Source organism: Astyanax mexicanus, chromosome 3 (assembly GCF_023375975.1).
Source record: "Astyanax mexicanus isolate ESR-SI-001 chromosome 3, AstMex3_surface, whole genome shotgun sequence".
In the NCBI taxonomy this organism is placed as follows: domain Eukaryota; kingdom Metazoa; phylum Chordata; class Actinopteri; order Characiformes; family Acestrorhamphidae; genus Astyanax; species Astyanax mexicanus.
In genome coordinates, this window is record NC_064410.1 from 21,700,106 (window position 1) to 21,720,324 (window position 20,219).

The 20,219-nt window shown below is 37.2% G+C and overlaps 1 protein-coding gene across 16 annotated transcripts in view; it reads left to right on the forward strand.

Annotated features, from left to right (window-relative positions):
• Positions 1-20,219, forward strand: part of epb41a (erythrocyte membrane protein band 4.1a) — an 82,523-nt gene that overhangs the window by 42,054 nt on the left and 20,250 nt on the right. For 7 of the 16 annotated variants that reach the window (XM_007253028.4, XM_007253025.4, XM_049476177.1 and 4 more), the window contains 5 exons: positions 3,523-3,773; positions 5,391-5,465; positions 6,405-6,443; positions 9,393-9,455; positions 17,251-17,424. In XM_007253028.4, coding sequence (XP_007253090.3) covers positions 3,523-3,773; positions 5,391-5,465; positions 6,405-6,443; positions 9,393-9,455; positions 17,251-17,424 — 602 coding nt within the window. Of the gene's footprint in view, positions 1-3,522; positions 3,774-5,390; positions 5,466-6,404; positions 6,444-9,392; positions 9,456-9,624; positions 9,673-17,250; positions 17,425-19,864; positions 19,919-20,219 lie in introns of all 16 variants that reach the window. The other 9 variants (XM_049476183.1, XM_007253027.4, XM_049476174.1 and 6 more) reach the window with 9 other exon arrangements.

Sequence of the window (20,219 nt, forward strand, 5' to 3'; positions counted from 1 at the left end):
ATGTGGAAACCCTGCCGGAGGGAAGGTGTAACTTCGCGGGTGGAATTGAGACATATAAATGTTTATCCCATAATGTCCAGAAAAAGAGAAGTTGATGCAGACGGACGGCTGTGCTTCAAGGCGAAAGACCGGTATGCCTTTTGTGTTACGAAGAGTGTTACTGACCAAAATAAACGCTTTTTAGGAGAGATATAAGTTCTGTGTAAACATTTATAAGACAATAGCTGACAAAATCTGTTTTAATGACGTTAATAAACATCACTGTGACAGCGCTAGTCGCAGTTTCACCGCAGCAAAGTACGAGGACGTGAATCACTTATCTAACCAGCCTTTACTGATTTCTGCCCTCAATAACCCTTTCAATAACCTCCAATAGCCTTTAATAGTCTTCAGTATCCTTCAACAGTCTAACCTTGCAGCCGTGGTGTGTCCACTAAACTCCGTAGTTATAAACATCCTGAGGTTAGCAGCGCGATAACTGACCTGTTTATAATGTAATCCCAGCAGTGACTCATGCTCTAAACGGCTGCTGTTAGCTGATTGGGCTGAAAGATGAACTGTAGAGAGCTGTATTATTCGGTTACAAAAATCTTTATTTCATACACAGAAGAACTTAAAAATTGTAAAAACGCTCCAGACTGGCTGAGCTGAGCCCTGTAGCCCGTGGCTGGGCTGTAGCTCTGACTCAGTAAAGACTGCGGGCTTGTGGTGCTGCTGCTGCAGCTCCCACTAGTGGTTGGATGAGGAACTGCTAAATCTGAGGAAATGCTATGTTCTTAACAGCTCACAATTTTTGATTTTATATTTATTAAGCCTTATTTCAGTTAATAATTTCAAAGTTAATATAACTTGATGTCATTTCTATTCACTTGAATAGTTTGGTTCTTGATTGATGGAGTTTTTGGATTTCATGACATGACAAATTAAAAGGATTTATGTTAATAGAGCAACAAGCAAACATTTTTTCCATGCAACTGTAATATTTGATTGAATAAATAATATATTGAGAGTTATTTAACATTAAGGAGTAATTACATTCATTTACATATATTACATTTGGTTACATTTTATTACATTTATAAGTTACATCTGGCCCTCGGAGGACAGCCAATATGCCAATGTGGCCCTCGGCCAAAATGAGTTTGACACCCCTGCCCTAGTCTCTTGATTTTGGGGTAGCCCACCAAGTTTTTATTCAGTTATTCCACAGGGGGGCGCTATAAAATATTAAACACATTCACAGCTTTCTCAACTCTTATTCCTCTGAGCTGAAAGTTTGTATGCAGCTTCCGGCGTTGACCAGTCAGTTTACAGCAGGCCTTTGACAGTTAACACTGGCCAGACTTCATGATATGAATCCATTGCTTTCCAACATCACAGGTTCTGAGGTTGGAAGAACTACAAAAGCAATGTGCTGTCAGTATCCAAAATCCCTCTAGGAGATGCTCAGGAGAATTTAGAACTCTTCTTCTGATGTGGTGGAGATTTTTGGATGGGATTCAAAAGCCCTGTTTCAACTGCTTGACCAAATGGATTTTGTGGCTGACATTCTGCCTCAAAACACACTCAAATAAATAGTGTGTTGTAAAGATATATCAAAACTATTTAGAAACAAAATTGTGTGTGATCAACACAGTCAATATTATGACCACCTTATTTGTCTATTTTTTCAGCTCCACTGATTATATAGTAGCACCTTTGTAGTTCTATTATTTACAGACTGTAGTCCTATATCTGATTCTCTGCATACTTTATTATTCTGCTTTTACACTGTTATTCAAGGTTCAGGACCCCAAAGGACCACCACAGAGCAAAAACAGAACCGGACATGTTATATTTAAAAACTCCTTCAGCACTGCTGTGCCTGAGAATGATCCACCACACAAGTAATATCTACAAACAATAAGGTGGTCCTTCGGTTCTGATTGAATTTTATGTATGTTTTATATATATACATTATAACACAGGGGTGTCCAAACCTTTTTTGTTGGGGGAGAAATATATCTGAATATCTATATTTGAAGTCACGGGCCACAGACTCTGTAATAAAACATAATGAAATATACCACTTTAAATATTACATTTTCCTGATTATTTTTATGTAAACACCATTTTACTTGACTCACTATCTTCACCTTTTTTTGACAGTGTTGTGTGATTTTTAAATTGATGTTTCATTTCATGATGTCTCTTAATATTAAACTCCTTAATTACGGCAACTTTTAGACTCTTTTAGATAGATAGATAGATAGATAGATAGATAGATAGATAGATAGATAGATAGATAGATAGATAGATACTTTATTGATCCCCGAGGGAAAACTCTAAATTCTTTTGCCCTTTTTCTGCGCCACAACTGAACACTCTCGCCCCTTTTATTCTCTTTGGCCCGTTTTTTTCGCTAGAACTTTACTCTCAACGCTTTTAGACTCTTTGGCCCGTTTCTGACACCTAGCGTTTAAACTTTGAATCTCACATTATAAAAACCTGCTTAACAGCGGGCCAACTTTCATCCTATTTCTAAAATACCTCACGGGCCGCTCCAAAAAAGGAAACGGGCCGCAAATGGCCCGCGGGCCGTAGTTTGGACACCCCTGGTATAACGCAACAAGGAATTCTCATTTGTAACTAAGTATGTTATATCCTGTGAGCCAATCTGAAGAACAAAGTGTAGTTCTAGATTTCTACTGGATGCTCCTCAGCCAGCATGTCTATATGTTCAGTTCCGTCAGCAGCTCAAATTTACCAAACCAGTTGTTGATATGATAATAACTAGAAATAATTATATTAAACTCGGATAAGGAGAGACTGGGAGATGTTTGAAAAAAAAAAAAAAAACGTTTTGTAAAATTGCTATTTGTATTTGTTGTATTGCTAGTGTTTTACTGAGCTAATAAACGCTTACTTCACAGATAAGAAGCTTTTTCTTTACTGAAAGTCCCACAGGTACCTAAAACATTTGCACAATACTGTGTGCATATATATATATATATATATATTTATATATATATATATATATATATATATATATATATATATATATATATATATATATATATTCACATCATGTTTAGCATGGCAAATTGTGCTAAGGAAACCATGCTAAACATGATGTGAAAGCACTCTGCCAAGCCATGTCCAGGTAGAAATGTTAATGCAGCAGTTATTATTCTCCATGCTCAGAACCGAGTTTGGCCTTAGGTTGGAGAAGAGGCTAGATTTAGAGTCATCAAAAACACATCAGGGTGGGAAAATTGAGGAAGTTCCTTTGGGAGAACTGAAATAGCTCTTTTCCATGATGTGGCTCAGCTATCTCAGCTATTCCTCATAGCACTACTCTGAATCTAAAGAAAAAATCTATTAAGTAAAGGTTTCTATGCTGAAATAATGCTTGTGTGCATTTCAGTGTGCAAGAAACATTATTCTTCAAACTGTTGAAACTGATATAACCACAAATACGTTGAACATGTTCTCTTCTGCTTACTTTCTCTCTTTCACCTTCTCCTCGTTTGCTCTATTTAGCAGTGGTATCCACCCCGGATAAAACGGCACGCCCGGTCAGCGCTCCCGTTATGTCTCCCATATCCCCTGGTGACGCATCTCCGTCCCTCGTGGCGACCGCAGCAGCACAGGTGGAGCGCAAACAGACGACCACACCCACCAGCCGACCTGCACGCTCGGGTGAGAAGAAGGGAGAGGTAAAGACAGAGGGCCATCTGACCGAGGCCTCCAAAACACAGAGTTCCAAACCTGAGGGCACACCTGAGATCAAGGTATCTTGACACACACATGCTTATTTTCTTCTTACGTTTATTATGTATTATCCATTGACAATTTTGTTTTAACTAATGATTTAAGATGTCTATGCTTTTACACATAATACAAACTAATAAAGCTATGAGCTCTGTTAAATGTACACTGTTTAGTGATGCACCGCAAGAATCACAAAAAAAAAAAATCCATCATATAACAGATTGATGGTACTGTGCGAGTAATCTGTGCCCTGGCATGCTTGTCACAGCAGTGTGTAAATATTAGGGGTGTCACGATTCTCTAAATCCTCGATTCGATTTCATTTTCGATTTGAGGGTAACGATTCGATTCGATTCTCGATTTTCTTGTTTTTTTTTCTTGTTATTATTTTATGCCTCATAAAATTTAAATAATATATTTATTATTATTATTATTATTATTATAAATATTATAAATATTATTATTATTATTTATTAAGATATATATGGTAATGCCATCTAGTGACTTTTTTTGGTAGCAACAGTGTGCACTATTAAAACAAGCAGTTTATCAGAGCTGTGTGTGGATGGCTGGTGAAACTGCTCATTACATGAAGCTGCAGTTCTTCATCCAACCACTAGCAGCAGCAGCACAAGCCCCGCTCTCTTCACTCAGTCACTACTTCAGTACAGCCCAGCCACGGGCTACAGAGCTCAGCCAGTCCGTTTTTACTGTTTCTGTAAACAAATAAAGGTTTTAACCCCACTAACCGGATAATACAGCTCACTACAGTTCATCTTTCAGCCCAAGCAGCTAACAGCAGCAGGTTAGAACAGCCGACACGGAGGCACTGCTGGGATTACATTATAAACAGGTCAGTTAGCGCGCTGCTAACCTCAGGATGTTTATAACTACGGAGTTTAGTGGACACACCACGGCCGCCAGGTAAGTCTTTTAAAGGCTACTGAAGACTATTAAAGGCTATTAGAGTGTAACCCCTGGCTCCCAGGGGTTACAAGAGGTTATTGAAAGCATTATTGGGGGGCAGAAATCAGTACAGGCTGGTTAGATAAGTGATGTGGGTATTGTCTTATAAATATTTACACATAACTTATATCTCTCCTGAAAAGCTTTTATTTTAGTCAAAAACACGCTTGTGTTTACTTTATCTGAGAGAAAGATGTTTTTTTAATTCAATGGAAAGCAACAGGTGTAGTCAATTATAAGTTTAAGATTTTTAATCCACCTCACTGTGATCTATAGTCAGTGTTCTCAAGTCACACTGACACACGCATTTCAGCGAGTTCACACGCTCTCACCTGCGCGCACCCACCCCTCCGTTAGATACAGATACAAAACCTGCGCGCCCAACCCCCGCCCCCCCTCCCCCGTTGGACAGATAAAAAACAGTGATCACACTCCCGCCGACTGCGCTCATGCAGTGGCTATCTCTATTTAAATGAATAGGATGCGCTGTGTTGGTGCCGCGCCATTTGCGTAGCGCGCGCGGGAGGGATCGTCGATCCTCTTTTTGACTTCGATACTCGAGATCGTGACCTCATTTCGATTCGATTTCGATAAAATATCGAGATCGTGACACCCCTAGTAAATATATGTATATATGAGAGATCAGGGTGTGTTACTGTGTGCTGCTGCAGACAGTTGGCCGGCGTGAAAGGCGGCATCGTAATGCCCCTGCAGTGACAGCAACTAATGGGGAGAGAAAGAGTCAGGTGTGTGTTCCAGGTTTTAAGTTATCTGCATGAGATGCATGCAAAAACATAATTGGACTCCTTTGAAGCCCTTTTGAAGTGTTTAAAAAACAGTTAACAGTTTATGTTTGTGCACAGTGACCGTTATTATCATCTGACATTTGGTTTATCAGAGTTGTGGGTGCATTTGGACGATCCTTGTCAACTTAAATACTGATAATTTACTCACAAGTTTACCACAAGTAAGAATGGCTGATGTTGCTGCATCACCATCTGGTAGATTTACTAGGATCACATGAACACTTTAGTGATGAACAGCTCTGGAAAAAAATAAAAGACCACTTAAAAATTTAAAGATTTTACCAAATTAAAGACCTCTTTAATATAATCAAGAGGAAGATGGATGATCACAACCTTCAAACCAAGCTGAACTGCTTGAATTTTTGCACCAGGAATGGCATAGTTATCCAAAAGTTATCCAAAAGCAGTGTGTAAGAGTGGTGGAGGAGAACATGCCAAGATGCATGAAAACTGTGATTAAAAACCAGGGTTATTCCACCAAATATTGATTTCTGAACTCTTAAAGCTTTATGAATATGAATTTGTTTTCTTTGCATTATTTGATATCATAAAGCTCTCATGCTTTTTTGTTATTTCATCTATTTCAAATTTTATGCAGATAAATGCTATAAATGACAATATTTTTATTTGGGAGCAAAGTTGTCTGTAGTTTATAGAATACAACAACATATACCTATAAATAACAAAATCAAAGAAAGTGATTCAGAAACTCAAGTGGTCTCTTATTTTATTCCAGCGCTGTATACAATGTGACAGTTTTTATAAGTAATGCAACTTCTTGAGGTGACAAGGACCCTCTAAATGCACCTTTTTACCAATGCAATGAGCCAATGAGCTTTAACGTAGCTTTCTGTTCCTCTCCCCTGGGGCCTTGAGCAGTCTCCGCGAGCAGACACGGAGGTGGTGCGAATGCGGAAGGTTAGAGCTCTTTCCCGCTTTGCGGGTGTTACAGCATGAGGAATGAGCCTTCATCCTCTCCCTCACTGCTCGTCTTCCACCTCAAAATGAAAAGACACCGCCATTTATTTATTTCTTTATCCATTTATTTATTTCATCATCTGCTCTGGCCATGTGTCTGGCTTCGTTCATGCTTGTATAACTGCGGCTATACAAGCTGGCGCTCCATGGCTGCTGGATGCCATTGTGTTTAGGCTGTGATGATGAATCACCGTATCAAGTGTTTGTGCGGTCTCTGCGCCTGCTCTGCCAGCCAATCACTGAGACCAAACGGCGGCGTGCAACAGCCTTTAACTGCATTAACGTACGCTGCCTGTTTCTCTTTTACAATAAATAAAAATAAACAGATTACTGATTAATGATCGGTATATTAAACCACACTTTTTGGGTATATTTGGGTTATCAGATTGACATAAAGGAAATAACCAGCATACATTTTTAATATGAATGTGTGACACTGGCATGCTCTCCTGTTATGGCTGTTTTCACAGACAAAACACTTACGATTACTCACCTCTGCCATTATTGTAGCCAAATAATAGCACTAGCATTAGCATTCAAGATCAAATTAACTGTGGCAGCATTTATAATCCATAATATTATGCCTGTAGTAGTGCTGGGCGGTATACCTAAAATTTTATATCACGTTTGTTTAAAAGATTCTGGCGGTTTCACAGTATATAACAATATTTTTTATTTTTTATTTTTTTCTATACCTGGAGTGTTGTATAACTTTGTGACTTATTCTGCTGTATGTGGAATATAAATCATTAAGTGCCCTATTTTGCTCATTGGTACCCTGCCAACACTTTATTTTCACGCTTTCCACCTGCATGGGTTAAATAACAAAGGCGCTTATAAATATATATCTACTCTGATGGGTGTGGTGGTCTGGAAGTGAGGTGTAAATTTCTGGCATGTTGCATATTGGCAACAGAAAACAAAAATGCGCCAATTACTGATTAAAATCCTGACAACAGTCAGACATCCATTCCTATCTTGGCAACGATACATAACCCTCTGCTCAATGTATACATGCAAAGACACTCAGCAGTGCACAAACCCAACTTTTACAACAACAATACACAGAATAAAGAATAAAATAATATTGCTGTTCCCATAAATGACCTGTTTGCGTACCTTCACAGCGTGAACACTTGGGTCAGTTTTCTCTATTGAGAAGCGCAGAAGCTCTGCGCTGTTAAAATACCAATCCACCAAAGTGCAATCAAAGTGCACCTGGCTCTTAAAAGGATTAGAGGCAGGTGACACCCTGATTGGTTTATTTCCTATTTCACACACCCAAAATACACCCATAAATTAGTTCATGCCATTTTCACATTTTGAGACAAGCTGCAGCATGCGTGGTTGATGGCTTGTCTATAGATATAGATATAGCTAAAAAAGGACCCTGAGGCTTAAATGAAGGCTTTGATTACTATAGGGTTTACTTTGTCCCACAAACACAATAGAGGAAAGAAATCAGGCTGTATTTGCAGAAAAACAGTTGCAAAATAGAAACACTTTCAGTTTGCAAACTGCAACGTATTAAACTAGAACAACTTTAACATTGCCTCCTTTTAAAAAATTAAATATTTAAAGACAGACCTATAAACACTAATAACTGATCTAAAATTCTCAATATTTAAGGATTCATAGAGATACTTCCCTTAAGTATCCCTTAAGTACTATTGCACAAGTAAGACACAGGTTAAATATTGATTTACAATGTTATTAAAATGTTATTCTTGAAGCCAAAGCATTGAAGTATTACAGTGGCTGTTTTTCAGTCACAATTCCTTTGAATCTTCAAAATACAAAGTTTAATGTGAATTAATATTCTCTTTTAAGACGTAGTAATAAAGTATTCAAACGGGCTATACTGGAAGAATTTTCCCCTCAGTAAAACATACCTCGCATCCAGCGTTTTGTGGTGATTTATGTAAAACTGTGGTGTGAAATTGTCTCTAGATGTAGTAAAACATGATAAAGAGTACTTACCTTTGTGAATAGCCCACTCTTGTTCTCCCACATCCTTCCGAGATCCAAAATCAGCCCGGAGATACGGGTTGTACGCTACGGGTAGTAAACAGTGGTGTTTAATAAGATTCTTGTGCACTTTTTAAAGTTAATGCCTCGTTTTAAATGTCAAAGCTCTCCAAATTCTCCCAATGAGGTGTTGGAGCTACTTTGAGCCTGGATAACGGTGTAAAAAGTGATTTATCTGCAGGGGCAAAATATGCCCCATATCATCTCTTGTAAAGCATGTTTTAACAAACTGCCAAAAATTACCGGATCTCGGAAAGCTGTGGAATTTAACAAAGGTTTGTAATTTTTATCATGTTTTACTACACTAAAAGTCTATTTTACACCGGAGTTCTCCTTTAAAGTGAACCCCAGAACACCAATTTTAGGAGGACCGCCTCCGGGCTTACACTTGACTAAACGTACTGGACCTGCAAGGAAAGCTAAAGCTAGCTAGCGTGTGATATTATACATAATAATATTATATAATTTGCTTTTTTCCTGTTGAGGTGTGAACTGTTTTTTTTTTTTTTTATCTATGCATACTGGAGGTAAAATTAAAACCGGTATACTGCCCAGCACTAGCCTGTAGTTTTTTATTGCACATTTCAAAGAGCAGATCTATTTTCAAAGTACAGTTATGTTGTATTAATACTTTGTATCACCCACTATGCAGTTCAGTCCATTAACCTCTCCACTCTGCTTTACAGTACGCACTCCTGCACTTCATTCACGTTTGATTTGACACCATGACTACATCCCCCATTAGCTCTACACACTGAATGTCACTATGAGTCAAACATTAAACATTAGACACCTGGTTTATTCTATCCCACTGAGGCACAAGCAGTTCTTCATTTTCTTCTTATTTTTTGTTCTTCGCAGAAAAGAGCTAAGAAACTTGAGGGTGAAACAATTTATATCAGGCATAGCAATTTAATGTTGGAGGTTTGTATGGAGCATCGGGATTGTCCTTTTTTTGCTCATGGACTGTTTGCTGCTGCATGCCTTATTACATGCTGGTCTGTTTCATCTTTCTTTTACATTGACTGCTGTTCTTTCTTCATTTCTTCTTTTTACCATATACTGTTTGTTTGTTTGTTTGTTTGTTTTGTAGCTTAACCCTACAGGCTTGGCATGCACTATTTTCCTCAGTAATTCTAAAGCAAGTACTTGCTTCTCTTTTGATATTTGAATTTTTTCCATTTTGATACTGAATTTCATTTCATTAAATATATGATTGGGAATGTTATTTACCTTAGAACATATATATATACTGTATATACATATATATATTAGCATTTTTACCTCTTTATTTTCTGACCCTGAATCAAGCTAGAAAAACGAATGCATGCATTTACTCTTCTTCTTTTAAACAGCTCCTTCAAAAAAAACATCTGTTTTGTTGCAGCATTGACATTTTCCAAAACATCCTCTAGAGATCTTTAAAAGCAATTTCTTTGTCAGCTAAAATGATGATCATTACATTCTCTCAAAAATCTTTTGAGCTGCAGATTTTCTTATATTCCCACTGGGGGGAAAAACAGTGCTTACATTTTGCCATGCTTATATGAACATATACAGTCATCATAGACATCAATGTCCTGACAGTATTTGCCTTTAAAGATATCTTTGAACTAGGGGTGTAATGGCACATGTATTTCTTACAAACCACCACGGTTCGGTTTCACGCAATCAGACAGAGAATACACAGGTGACAGGTAAACAGGTCAAAGTAGTTCATATCAATACAAGTTCATATCCATAAAGTTGTAAAGTTCAGAAATCAATATTTGGTGGAATACCCCGGATTTTAATCACAGTTTTCATGTATCTTGGCATGTTCTCCTCCACCAGTCTTACACAGTGCTTTTGGATAAATTTATGCCATTCATGGTGCAAAAATTAATACAGTTCAGCTTGGTTTGATGGCTTGTGATCATTTCTAGCCTTTACCGTAAATATGCCAAAGACGCTCCTCAGCCAATCAGATCTGTTCAAATTTAGGTAGGTGTCGGACACATACGAAAGATACAAAGTGAGAAACACTAGCAGTATAAAGGAAGAAGGTCCATTTATATGGTGAGCTCTAAAAAAGGCGATGAAAACTGACTTTTCAGAGAAGAGTGGACTGTCATACCTATTTATTCTTCTCACAGGCTGTTCCGAACCAACATGTCCCCCTATGTTCGTAGACCATTGTGTTGAGTAAAAGCCAAAACACCTGCTCAAACCTGAACTGAGGGCTGACCAATCACCTATCACCTTCACACGTGTACAGGAGTAGACCTGACACCGTTTCAATCTAGATTTATGAAAATTATTATTATTTTTTTTTTAATCTCAAACTGGTCTTTTTTTTTTACCTGTGTTTTTCACACTATAAGACACACTGGATTATAAGGCATACTATTAATAAAAGTTTATCTTCTGGCCTGTTTTGTACATGAGGCGCACCGGATTATAAGGCACATTTTAAGCGGCAATTGTAAGGATCAGGGTTGTCTCCTGTTTCCCTTTCAATTCAGCAGATCTTGCCACTTAGCTGACCTGTAAAGCTAAGCTAAGTTAAGTAAACAAAACTGTAATTCTTAAAAAAAACATTTTAGAAGACTCAGACAAGATAAAACAGCACTGGATACTAATCTACACAGATTTCTCTACTGAAAACTGTTTATTTGGGTGAGTAAAGTGCTTCCAATTTTTTTTACAGTAAGCTTAGATTTCCACTAAGGCTGGAGCATTAGCATTAGCGACTAACTGCTAATGCCGCCTAACTGCCGCACAACGTCGCTACACTGAGGAACCCTGAGTGTTTTGGTAAACCAGGGGGGTATTAGGTAGCTTAGCGGGTAATGCTAATGCTGCTTCAGCAGTGCTAGCCAGGGTTAGGAGCAGATTACAGGCCAATAATACTCACCTCTAGATGTCTGAATGGCTAGTACGGTTAGCGGGTAATGCTGATGCTGCTCCAGCAGTGCTAGCCAGGATTAGCAGCAGGCTACAGCCAATAATATTCACCTTTGAAGGGCCAAATGGCTAACGCATAGCGGGTTTGTCAATACTGCTGGAGAACTAAACTGAAACTCCTGTATTACGCTGTACTTCAGCGGAGTGGCTTTACTGCTCCTTACAGCCTGACTGGTAAAATTCATGAATAAGGCGCACTGGATTATAAAACGCACTGTTGATTTTTGGTATTTGTATTTTAAGTGCGCCTTATAGTGCGAAAAATGTGGTACCTTTTTCTTTAATTAAGCACTTTTCGAAGAGCACTGTTTTATTTTATTTTTTTATATATATCCCAGTTTTTGCTTGAAATCATGCCAAACTTTGTGAATTTTACGTACCGTTACACCTCTACTTAAAATCAATGCTACATTAAAATTACATATAAAGGGTCAAAACAGTACAAAAAGCATACCCCAAAACACATTTTTCTAGAAGCCATAATAACTATAATGTAATATCAAAATGTTAATGTTGATAAATTTGGGATGCCTCAGGCTCCCTGTTTTAGACCATATATGCTCAATGTAAATGAATGTATTTGAGTACATTGTAAATATATTAAATAAGCTCAGTTGGGACATTTGGCTCGAGTTCTCTTGAGTCTCTGCACGGATCATCTTTATACTAGTCTACATACATCTGCTATGTTCTTGCTGGAGTGTGGAGGGTGTGATGTGTGCAGTTGTGATGAATTGTGTATAAACCAAAAGGGTGTCAGAATAGTATATGTTTATACTTCTCATCCAGAATGAAAACAAACTGAAATAAAATAGGAAAATATAACGAGTAGAAAGTACAGACAATCGTGTGAAAATGTAAGGACTAGAAGTAAAAAGTCATCTGAAAAAAAAAATATTATTATTATTACTATTATTACTATGAGCGGGAGTTCGCAGGCTCGAACCCCAGCTCATGCAGCTTTGTCATCAAGCTGCCGGCGCTCAGAGGGAGCACAATTTTCCCTGCTCCCTCTAGGTGGGTAGATGGCGCCCTCTCCCCACATCACTAAAGGGTGATGTCCACATCACAGGGCGTCTGTGAGCTGATGTATCGGAACTGCATCTGCAGCAGCTCGAATAGAAGCGGTGGCTGATTCACATGTATCGGAGGAAGCATGTGCTAGTCTTCACCCTCCTGGTGTGTTGGGGCATCACTAGTGATTGGGCTCCTAGTGAGTGGGTTGGGTAATTGGCCGTGTAAATTGCGGAGAAAATAGGTAAAAATTTGAATTTTTAAAAAATAAATAAATAAATAATAAGGTTATAATATTTGTACTTAATGGTGGCTGTATGTATATTTTTGACCCTGTATGTGTAATTTTAACTGATTCGACCCAGAAAAAGAACACAAATACATCATTAAAAATCTTTGCCATGGCATTCATGTTATGATGACCTGTATACAGTATGTGACCTTCCAACCAGAACTGTGTTTTCACACACTTAACATATGTAAAGTATATTGATCTTGAATTCCCAGTCATATATTTCCATGTTTCAAGTTACTACCTGATCAGTGGTTTCACTCAACGCTGTTTCCATCCTCCTTGTGTAATACAGATCAGTGTCCTAACAAAAAAAGTAAAAGAATCCAGCAACATAAACCCTCACACATGCTCACATGTCTGACCTGTCACTCGTTTCCTGTCCTCTCTGTGTTTGTATAAACAGTGGCCTCACATGGCATTCATTGATTAACTCTATAGAGCAGTAATTGGCTTTAAGCTTTATATCTGAATGTTCTCAGATATAATGTGGTGTCCTGCAGCACATTGCCTGGAGACGCTTTTGTTGCATAAATGAATGTATTGAATCTGTTTCACTACTTCTGTGGAGAAGCTGTAGCATATTTATATTTATATATAATAAATGACATCTGATTAGGGATGCACCAAATACTCGGTAATACTTGATCATAATAAAAAATACCTTTAAATGTTCGGCTGAATGAGTGAAAAGACTAAGAATAATTTGTACTGAAGAATGACTCATTTGTTTTTAGCCATATTGGAGTGTTTACACGCCTCCTCAGCCCCTGGCAGTGAACTGGCAGGAAGTACAGACAAACGGCAGGTTTAATTTCATTTTACCCTCTACTCACACCATTATAACTGAATAAAGCATTAACCATAATTTATCATGCTCTGTATCAGTTTACTACCCCTTCACAGCTGTTTTCCAGCTGAATAATACAATCTGGGACCAGGATAAATATGTTGGATCATCTAGTTATCTAACATAGCCTTAGCATTTGTGTGTGACAGAATGTTTCTGTGTAAATTTCTCTCACATGTGACTTGAGTACCACTACTGAGGTCCCTTTTATAGCTAGATAGATAGTTAGATAGCACTGCTCAAAAGAAATAAAATAGAATAGCACCACTAAGGTACATTTCTGATTTAAAGTAGCACTGCTCAAAGTATTAAAATATAACAGCAATGCTGAGGTACATTTATGAGTAGGGTAGCACTGCTCAAAGTAATAAAACAGTATAGCACTACTGAGGTACATTTATGATTAGAGTAGCACTGTTCAAAGTAATAAAATGAAACAGCTTCTAAACTACATTTATGATTAAAGTAGCACTGCTCAAAGTAATGAAATAGAATAGCCCTGCTGATGGACATGCACTGCTGATGTACATTTATGATTAGATAGCACTGCTCAAAGTAATAAAATAGAACAGAACTGCTGAGGTACATTTATGGTTAGAGTATCACTGTTCAAAATAATGAAATAGAATAGCAATGCTGAGGTACATTTATGATAAGATAGCTCTGCTCAAAGTAATAAAATAGAACAGCACTGCTGAGGTACATTTAAGATAAGATAGCACTGCTCAAAGCAGTAAAATAGAATAGCACTGCCGAGGTACATTTATGATTAGATAGCACTGCTCAAAGCAATAAAATAGAATAGCACTGCCGAGGTACATTTATGATTAAAATAGCACTGCTAAATGTAATACAATAGAATAGCACTGCTGAGGTACATTTTATGGAGAAAAAAAATACATGTTCTGGATTCAATATTTCGTCTTTTGGCCTAATATTACCATTTCGGCGCATCTCTAATTGTATATCCGCCAGGTGTGACTCCACAGCTTTGTGTGCACAAGGACTTTAATGCCATTCATGCAACCCTATAATCTGTACCACTGAAATACTCACATGTTAATCCACTCTGCTGTTTCCTCTGCATCACCGGCCACCTTTAAGCAATTCAATTATATTAATCAAATCAATTATTAATGTAACTCATTGAACAACATTCTTGTTGCAAATATTACATTTGAATTGTACCTTCTTTTTGAATTGGCAGTGAAGAGTTTGCTTGATGAGTCTGTAATTGTGCAGTTAAGTACATTTAAATATTTTTTAACTCTTTAACTTCTGATTGCTCAAGTGATTGATAACTTCAGTAATCCATAATCTACTAATATAATCCAGATCTGTGATCTGGGCACTAACCATTGTTAACCATTGTTAGAGCTGTTTTCACTAAGCACTAGTGGACAGTGTGACTAAAGGACGGGATATCTACTGCATGTCTATCTGTCACTCTGGTGACGCACGAGGGGTGGCTGTGTCTGATTAAAATGAGGCATTCAGCAGATTAGAGCTGGCTTTTCATCTGAGTGTTTCAGCAATGCTTCAGCAGCTTGTGTAGAAGAGCGGGACACGTTTTAGTTCTCTTCATATTCTGTCTGTTCTTGTCTGCTCCTGAGATTTGGTAAAACAGTTGACCGACCTGTTTTATTAAGCAGATTATGAGGAGCAAGACCATGAGAAACAAGGAGAAGAAGGAAATTTAAATAGAAATACAAGAAAGACAGAATTTGAGAGACTGGTGTCTCATTAGTACATGGTTGATGTAGCCATATGCTTTGTAAACTGTTGAGTGTGAACAGTTTGTATGTTGTGCTCTTTGTCTTTTTGCTTTTTGTGGGATTGGACAGCATTTCCAGTCCTGAAAGGCCACAGCACTACAATGTTTTAATAGTAATTAATTCTGTGGATTCAATTCCCCCACAAAATGTCAGTAGAGAGTTCTAAAGTCATTCTGGTGAGATATGAATGCTTGTGTTAGTGTGGATTCATTATATGTGTTTGGATGATGGTGGTAAAAGGATTTACATACATTCCATATCGGCACTGTCCAGTGCTTTACAGGAGAGAAAAAAACCTTGTAAACTTTGTAAAAAGAGTTGATTTCAGGTAATTTTAAAGAGTTTCTAAGAGTTTCTCTGTTCAAATTATGTAATAAACTAAAAATCGACAAAGATGGAGATAAATGTTTTTCAAAGGACATCGACGATATACAGTGGAATGAAAAGGTTTTTGCCCCATTTCTTCTTTTTTTTCTTTTTTTTTTGCGTTTTTGTCATACTTACATTTTTCATTATAAACATTATAAACAAAACTTTATAATTTATAAACAAACTTTGATATCAGACAGATATAAGTAAATATAGTAAATATAAAAAGCACTTTTTAAAGTTTTATTTTATGTATTAAGAGAGAAAAATACCCAAACCAATCTAGCACTTTGTGTAAAAGTGTTTTCCCCCATAAATTAACTGTGATTAATCACACTTTTTGGAAAGCTGAGTTCAATTTCATTAGAGACAACCAGGCGTGATTACTACCAGACCTGTAGAATCAAGAAATCATTTAAATAGAACCTGTTTTGATAACATGAAACAGCTAAAAGATCTCAAAAGACCATTTAATTTACATTTAATTGAAGTGTATCTGACTGTAAATGCGAATGTGTGCCTAATCACATGTAAATCTGTAAAATGGCCTGATTGTAAAATGGTAAATATCACAAGATCCTGATGAAATAATAATTTAAAAAATCTACCTGATTTCCTTTCTGTGCATTTTATACTTGTATGAAGGGCTTTAGGTATGAATTAGGTTTTATTATTGCCATAAGATATAATAGGGAAGAATAATGTGATATTGATATTGGGCTTATAATATTAGAAAAGATATTGCAGATATGCAATATTTTGTTGTTCGGTGATATAAATTGTAATAATAAAAAAATAGATTTAAAATAGATCCAGCATGTCATGATCTATAATAATACATCCTTTGTATATAATAATGGAAGTAATATAAACAATATTAAGCAGGAAAGAGCAGATTCTTGTAAATATGCCATTAAAATTGTAAACGGTGTACATTTTGTCTTTTTAATATTAATATATTTTTTGTTTTGTTTTACTTTGAATGCCCTGCGATATGACTATTGCACATGTCCAAATGTGCCAAAAATGCTAAAACCATATATTGTTCTGCCTTACAAACATGGCGCTTAGCAAGTGTTTTTTAATATTTTGGTAAATAAAACCATAATGCGGTTTCAGCAAGAAAAAGCAGTATTGGGGAAAGTGTATGCGAAAGAAAAATGTAAACATGACTCCATGTAGTGCTGTGGCTCTTCAAGACAGGTGCTGCTCATCTCTACATCAGTCTTTTGATGGCGAATTGCTGCTTTTAGAATAAATGAATGTTGTTATGGCCTCAAAATAATAGAATTTTCTTTTTCTCATTCCTTCCTATATTGACCTTCCCTGGTCTCTTTCCATCTGTGCTGTACCTCTTCATCTCCTGCTCCCTTTACTGTGTTTCTCTTTCTATATATCTGTTTCCCCATTCCTGTTTCGTTCTCCTCTTTCCTTCTTTCTGTCTTTCTTTCTTTCCTGCTCTTTTTCTCTCAGGATCTGGATAAGACTCAGTCTGAAATCATGCGTCACCACAGCAGCATCAGTGAGCTGAAGCGCAGCTTTATGGAATCCGTCCCAGAGCCGCGGCCCAGCGAGTGGGACAAGCGCCTGTCCACACACTCACCTTTCCGTACGGCCAGCATCAACGGCCAGCTGCAGCCCGATTCGGTGAGTATCCCATCAGGTGTTACATTCAAAATCTACTCCAAAAAATAATTTTGTATGTTGGGCTTTGAATTGTTTGAATTTTTGTGAGATAGCAAAGATCAAAGATTTGTTTTCCAATACATCAAAGATGTTATAAAAAAAAAAAACATAAGAATGTTACACAGTATAATTGAACAGATGTTAGTTTAGACATCCTTTTCCAGTTGTAAGCAAACTGAATATAATAATGATATATGTCCCTGAAGACCTCCACCCGCCAGAAAAGATATTTTTAGGTTATCGTATTTTTCACACTATAAGGCACACCATATTATAAGGCAGCGCACTATCAATAAACGTCTATTTTCTGGTCTATTTTCATACATAAGGACTGGATTATAAGGCTCATTTTAAGAGGCACTTTAAATAACTTCTAATAGAGCAGGTCTCGCCACTGGGTGATGGTTGGGGGGTAGCTAACTAAGTTAGGTAAAGCTAAGCTAATTAAAGAAAACTGCAATAAAAGTTTTTTTTTTATGTCAAACGAGCATTGGGTGTTAACCTGAACAGGTTTCTCTCCTGAAAACTGTTTATTTGGTTGAATAAAACACTTTCATTTAATTACAGTAAGCTTAGATTCCAGAATTTCTCCAGCACTAAGGCTGGAGCATTAGCATTAGCAGCTAATGCCTCCCGGCAAAGCTACACTGGGGAACCGTAAGAGTTCCAGTACGCAAGGGTGATATTAGCTTGCGGTTCATCCCACGTAGCTTGTTTTAACACAGTAAACACACAGGCTACAGTCTGATATACTCAGACTATATAGTCTGATAAAAACTAGCGATGCGGTTAGTGGCTAATGCTAATACTGTTCTAGCAGTGCTAGCTGGGGTTAGCAGCAGGCTACAGGCCGATAATACTCACCTCTGAATGGCAAAAGAGCTAGTGGTTAGCGTCTAATGCTAATGCTACTCCAGCCTCGGTGCTGGAGAACTAAACTGAAACTCCTGTATAAGGCTGTACTTCAGTGGAGTGGCTTTACTGCTCCTTACAACCTGACTGATAAAAATCAGACATAAGACACACTGGATTATAAGGTGCACTGACGATTTTTGGGAAAATTAAGTGTGCATTATCGGCGGAAAATACAGTAGGTTTGCTAACAGACATTAAAATGTTTATATTTTCAGTAAAGGGCTTAATTTTCTTTGTGAACCTACTCACATTTAGAGAACACACTGTTAGTCCTCGTTGACAAACAGCTGTTTAATGGATTTTAAAGCATTATCTTCAGCAGCTACAGCAATTAAACTGGAGGGTGCTTTTAAGAGACCTAACAAAAGCTGCAGCAGTGGAGAAATACATGTTCCCATTGAGAGACACTATCATTAGGAAAATTCATGAGCTGTATAAGAGAGAGTGAGAGGTCATACTCAGAGGAGTAGAAGCTATTGTCTGTCTATATTTTGATTATAGACCCATTTTTTTTTACATGCAGCCACTGTAGGGCTGCACAATAATAGGAAAAAATCTATATTTTATCATAGCTTTATCAAATTACTTGGAATAATCAAATGACTGTTTTAATACATTTCAAAATGGGATAATGGAGATTGCAAATCTTTACATGTAGAAGCTGCCAGAGGGAATATATGTATGAATATATTTGCTTTTGTCAGAAACCTGTAAATATTCATTTTATGCAGCAGCAATGTTCATATTTTACCCTTTTTATTTACTGAAATACAAGGAGGTTAAACTAGCTATTATGTAATGTAATTTTGAGCCTGCGTGTATTTTTTATGTTGGTTAATGTAATGTTGTTCTTACATTTTAAGTTGTTGTTGATTTGGGTCATATGATACTCACTCAAACAGATGTAGTAGCAGTATAGAATTATATACTTTTGTAATCTGTAATTTGTCCAAATTTCTGAATGTATACAGGTTACTTTACTTTTACATTTACCATCATTTCTCAGAAAATGAAATATGTAAGCTTACCATATCCACAGCTAGGCATTGATTTCGAGAATGTTTATTGTGACTGTTTAAAAAATATACATTTTGTTTGATAGCAAACATTTTTTAATGATTATATTATATATACAAATGTTTCCAGGACATTTTGTGAAGGTGAAAAGCCAGTGGGGTTTCTTTTCATATTTAGAGGTTTTTTTTTTTTTGCTTTTGCGTTTTTGGTTGCCAGCTTTGTTATTACAAACAACATATTACAGTTTCATATTACTTACTAAATGTAAGGGTTTGTCATTTAAATATTGTGTTACATTTTTACTTATGTAATTTTAGCATTCTGTTCAACATGCATTTTTAATTTTTTTATTTTTTGGGTGTAGGAGTTATACAAATGCCCAAAATAGATGTATGTAAGAAGCACTGATCTAGTGTGATGATGCATTTGAAAAATGAGTGTGTGTATGTGTGTGTGTGTGTGCATACAGGTGCAGACGCCCACTCTCCCATGTGTACGAGGAGTAGTGGGTGGTGTGTCAGAGGTAAAGGTATTCTAATTTGGTCATTTCAGGCCGGGCTGTGGCAGAGCAGTCAGAACAGACTGATGTTTCTTTATTATTATTATGATGATGATGATGATGATGATGATGATAAAGAACGGAGTGTAACCGTAGCTTGCGTGGCCGCTGGACGCTATGGCCGTGGCAGAGTTTGAGCAGGGGCTGTCCTCGGCGTGCCGTGCACTCTTCCACCTGGTACAAAAAAAAAAAAAAAAAACATACCCCACCCGCTCTACTGCTGCCCACTGCTCACTGAATGGCTGCTAATGGCTTCGTCCCTGTG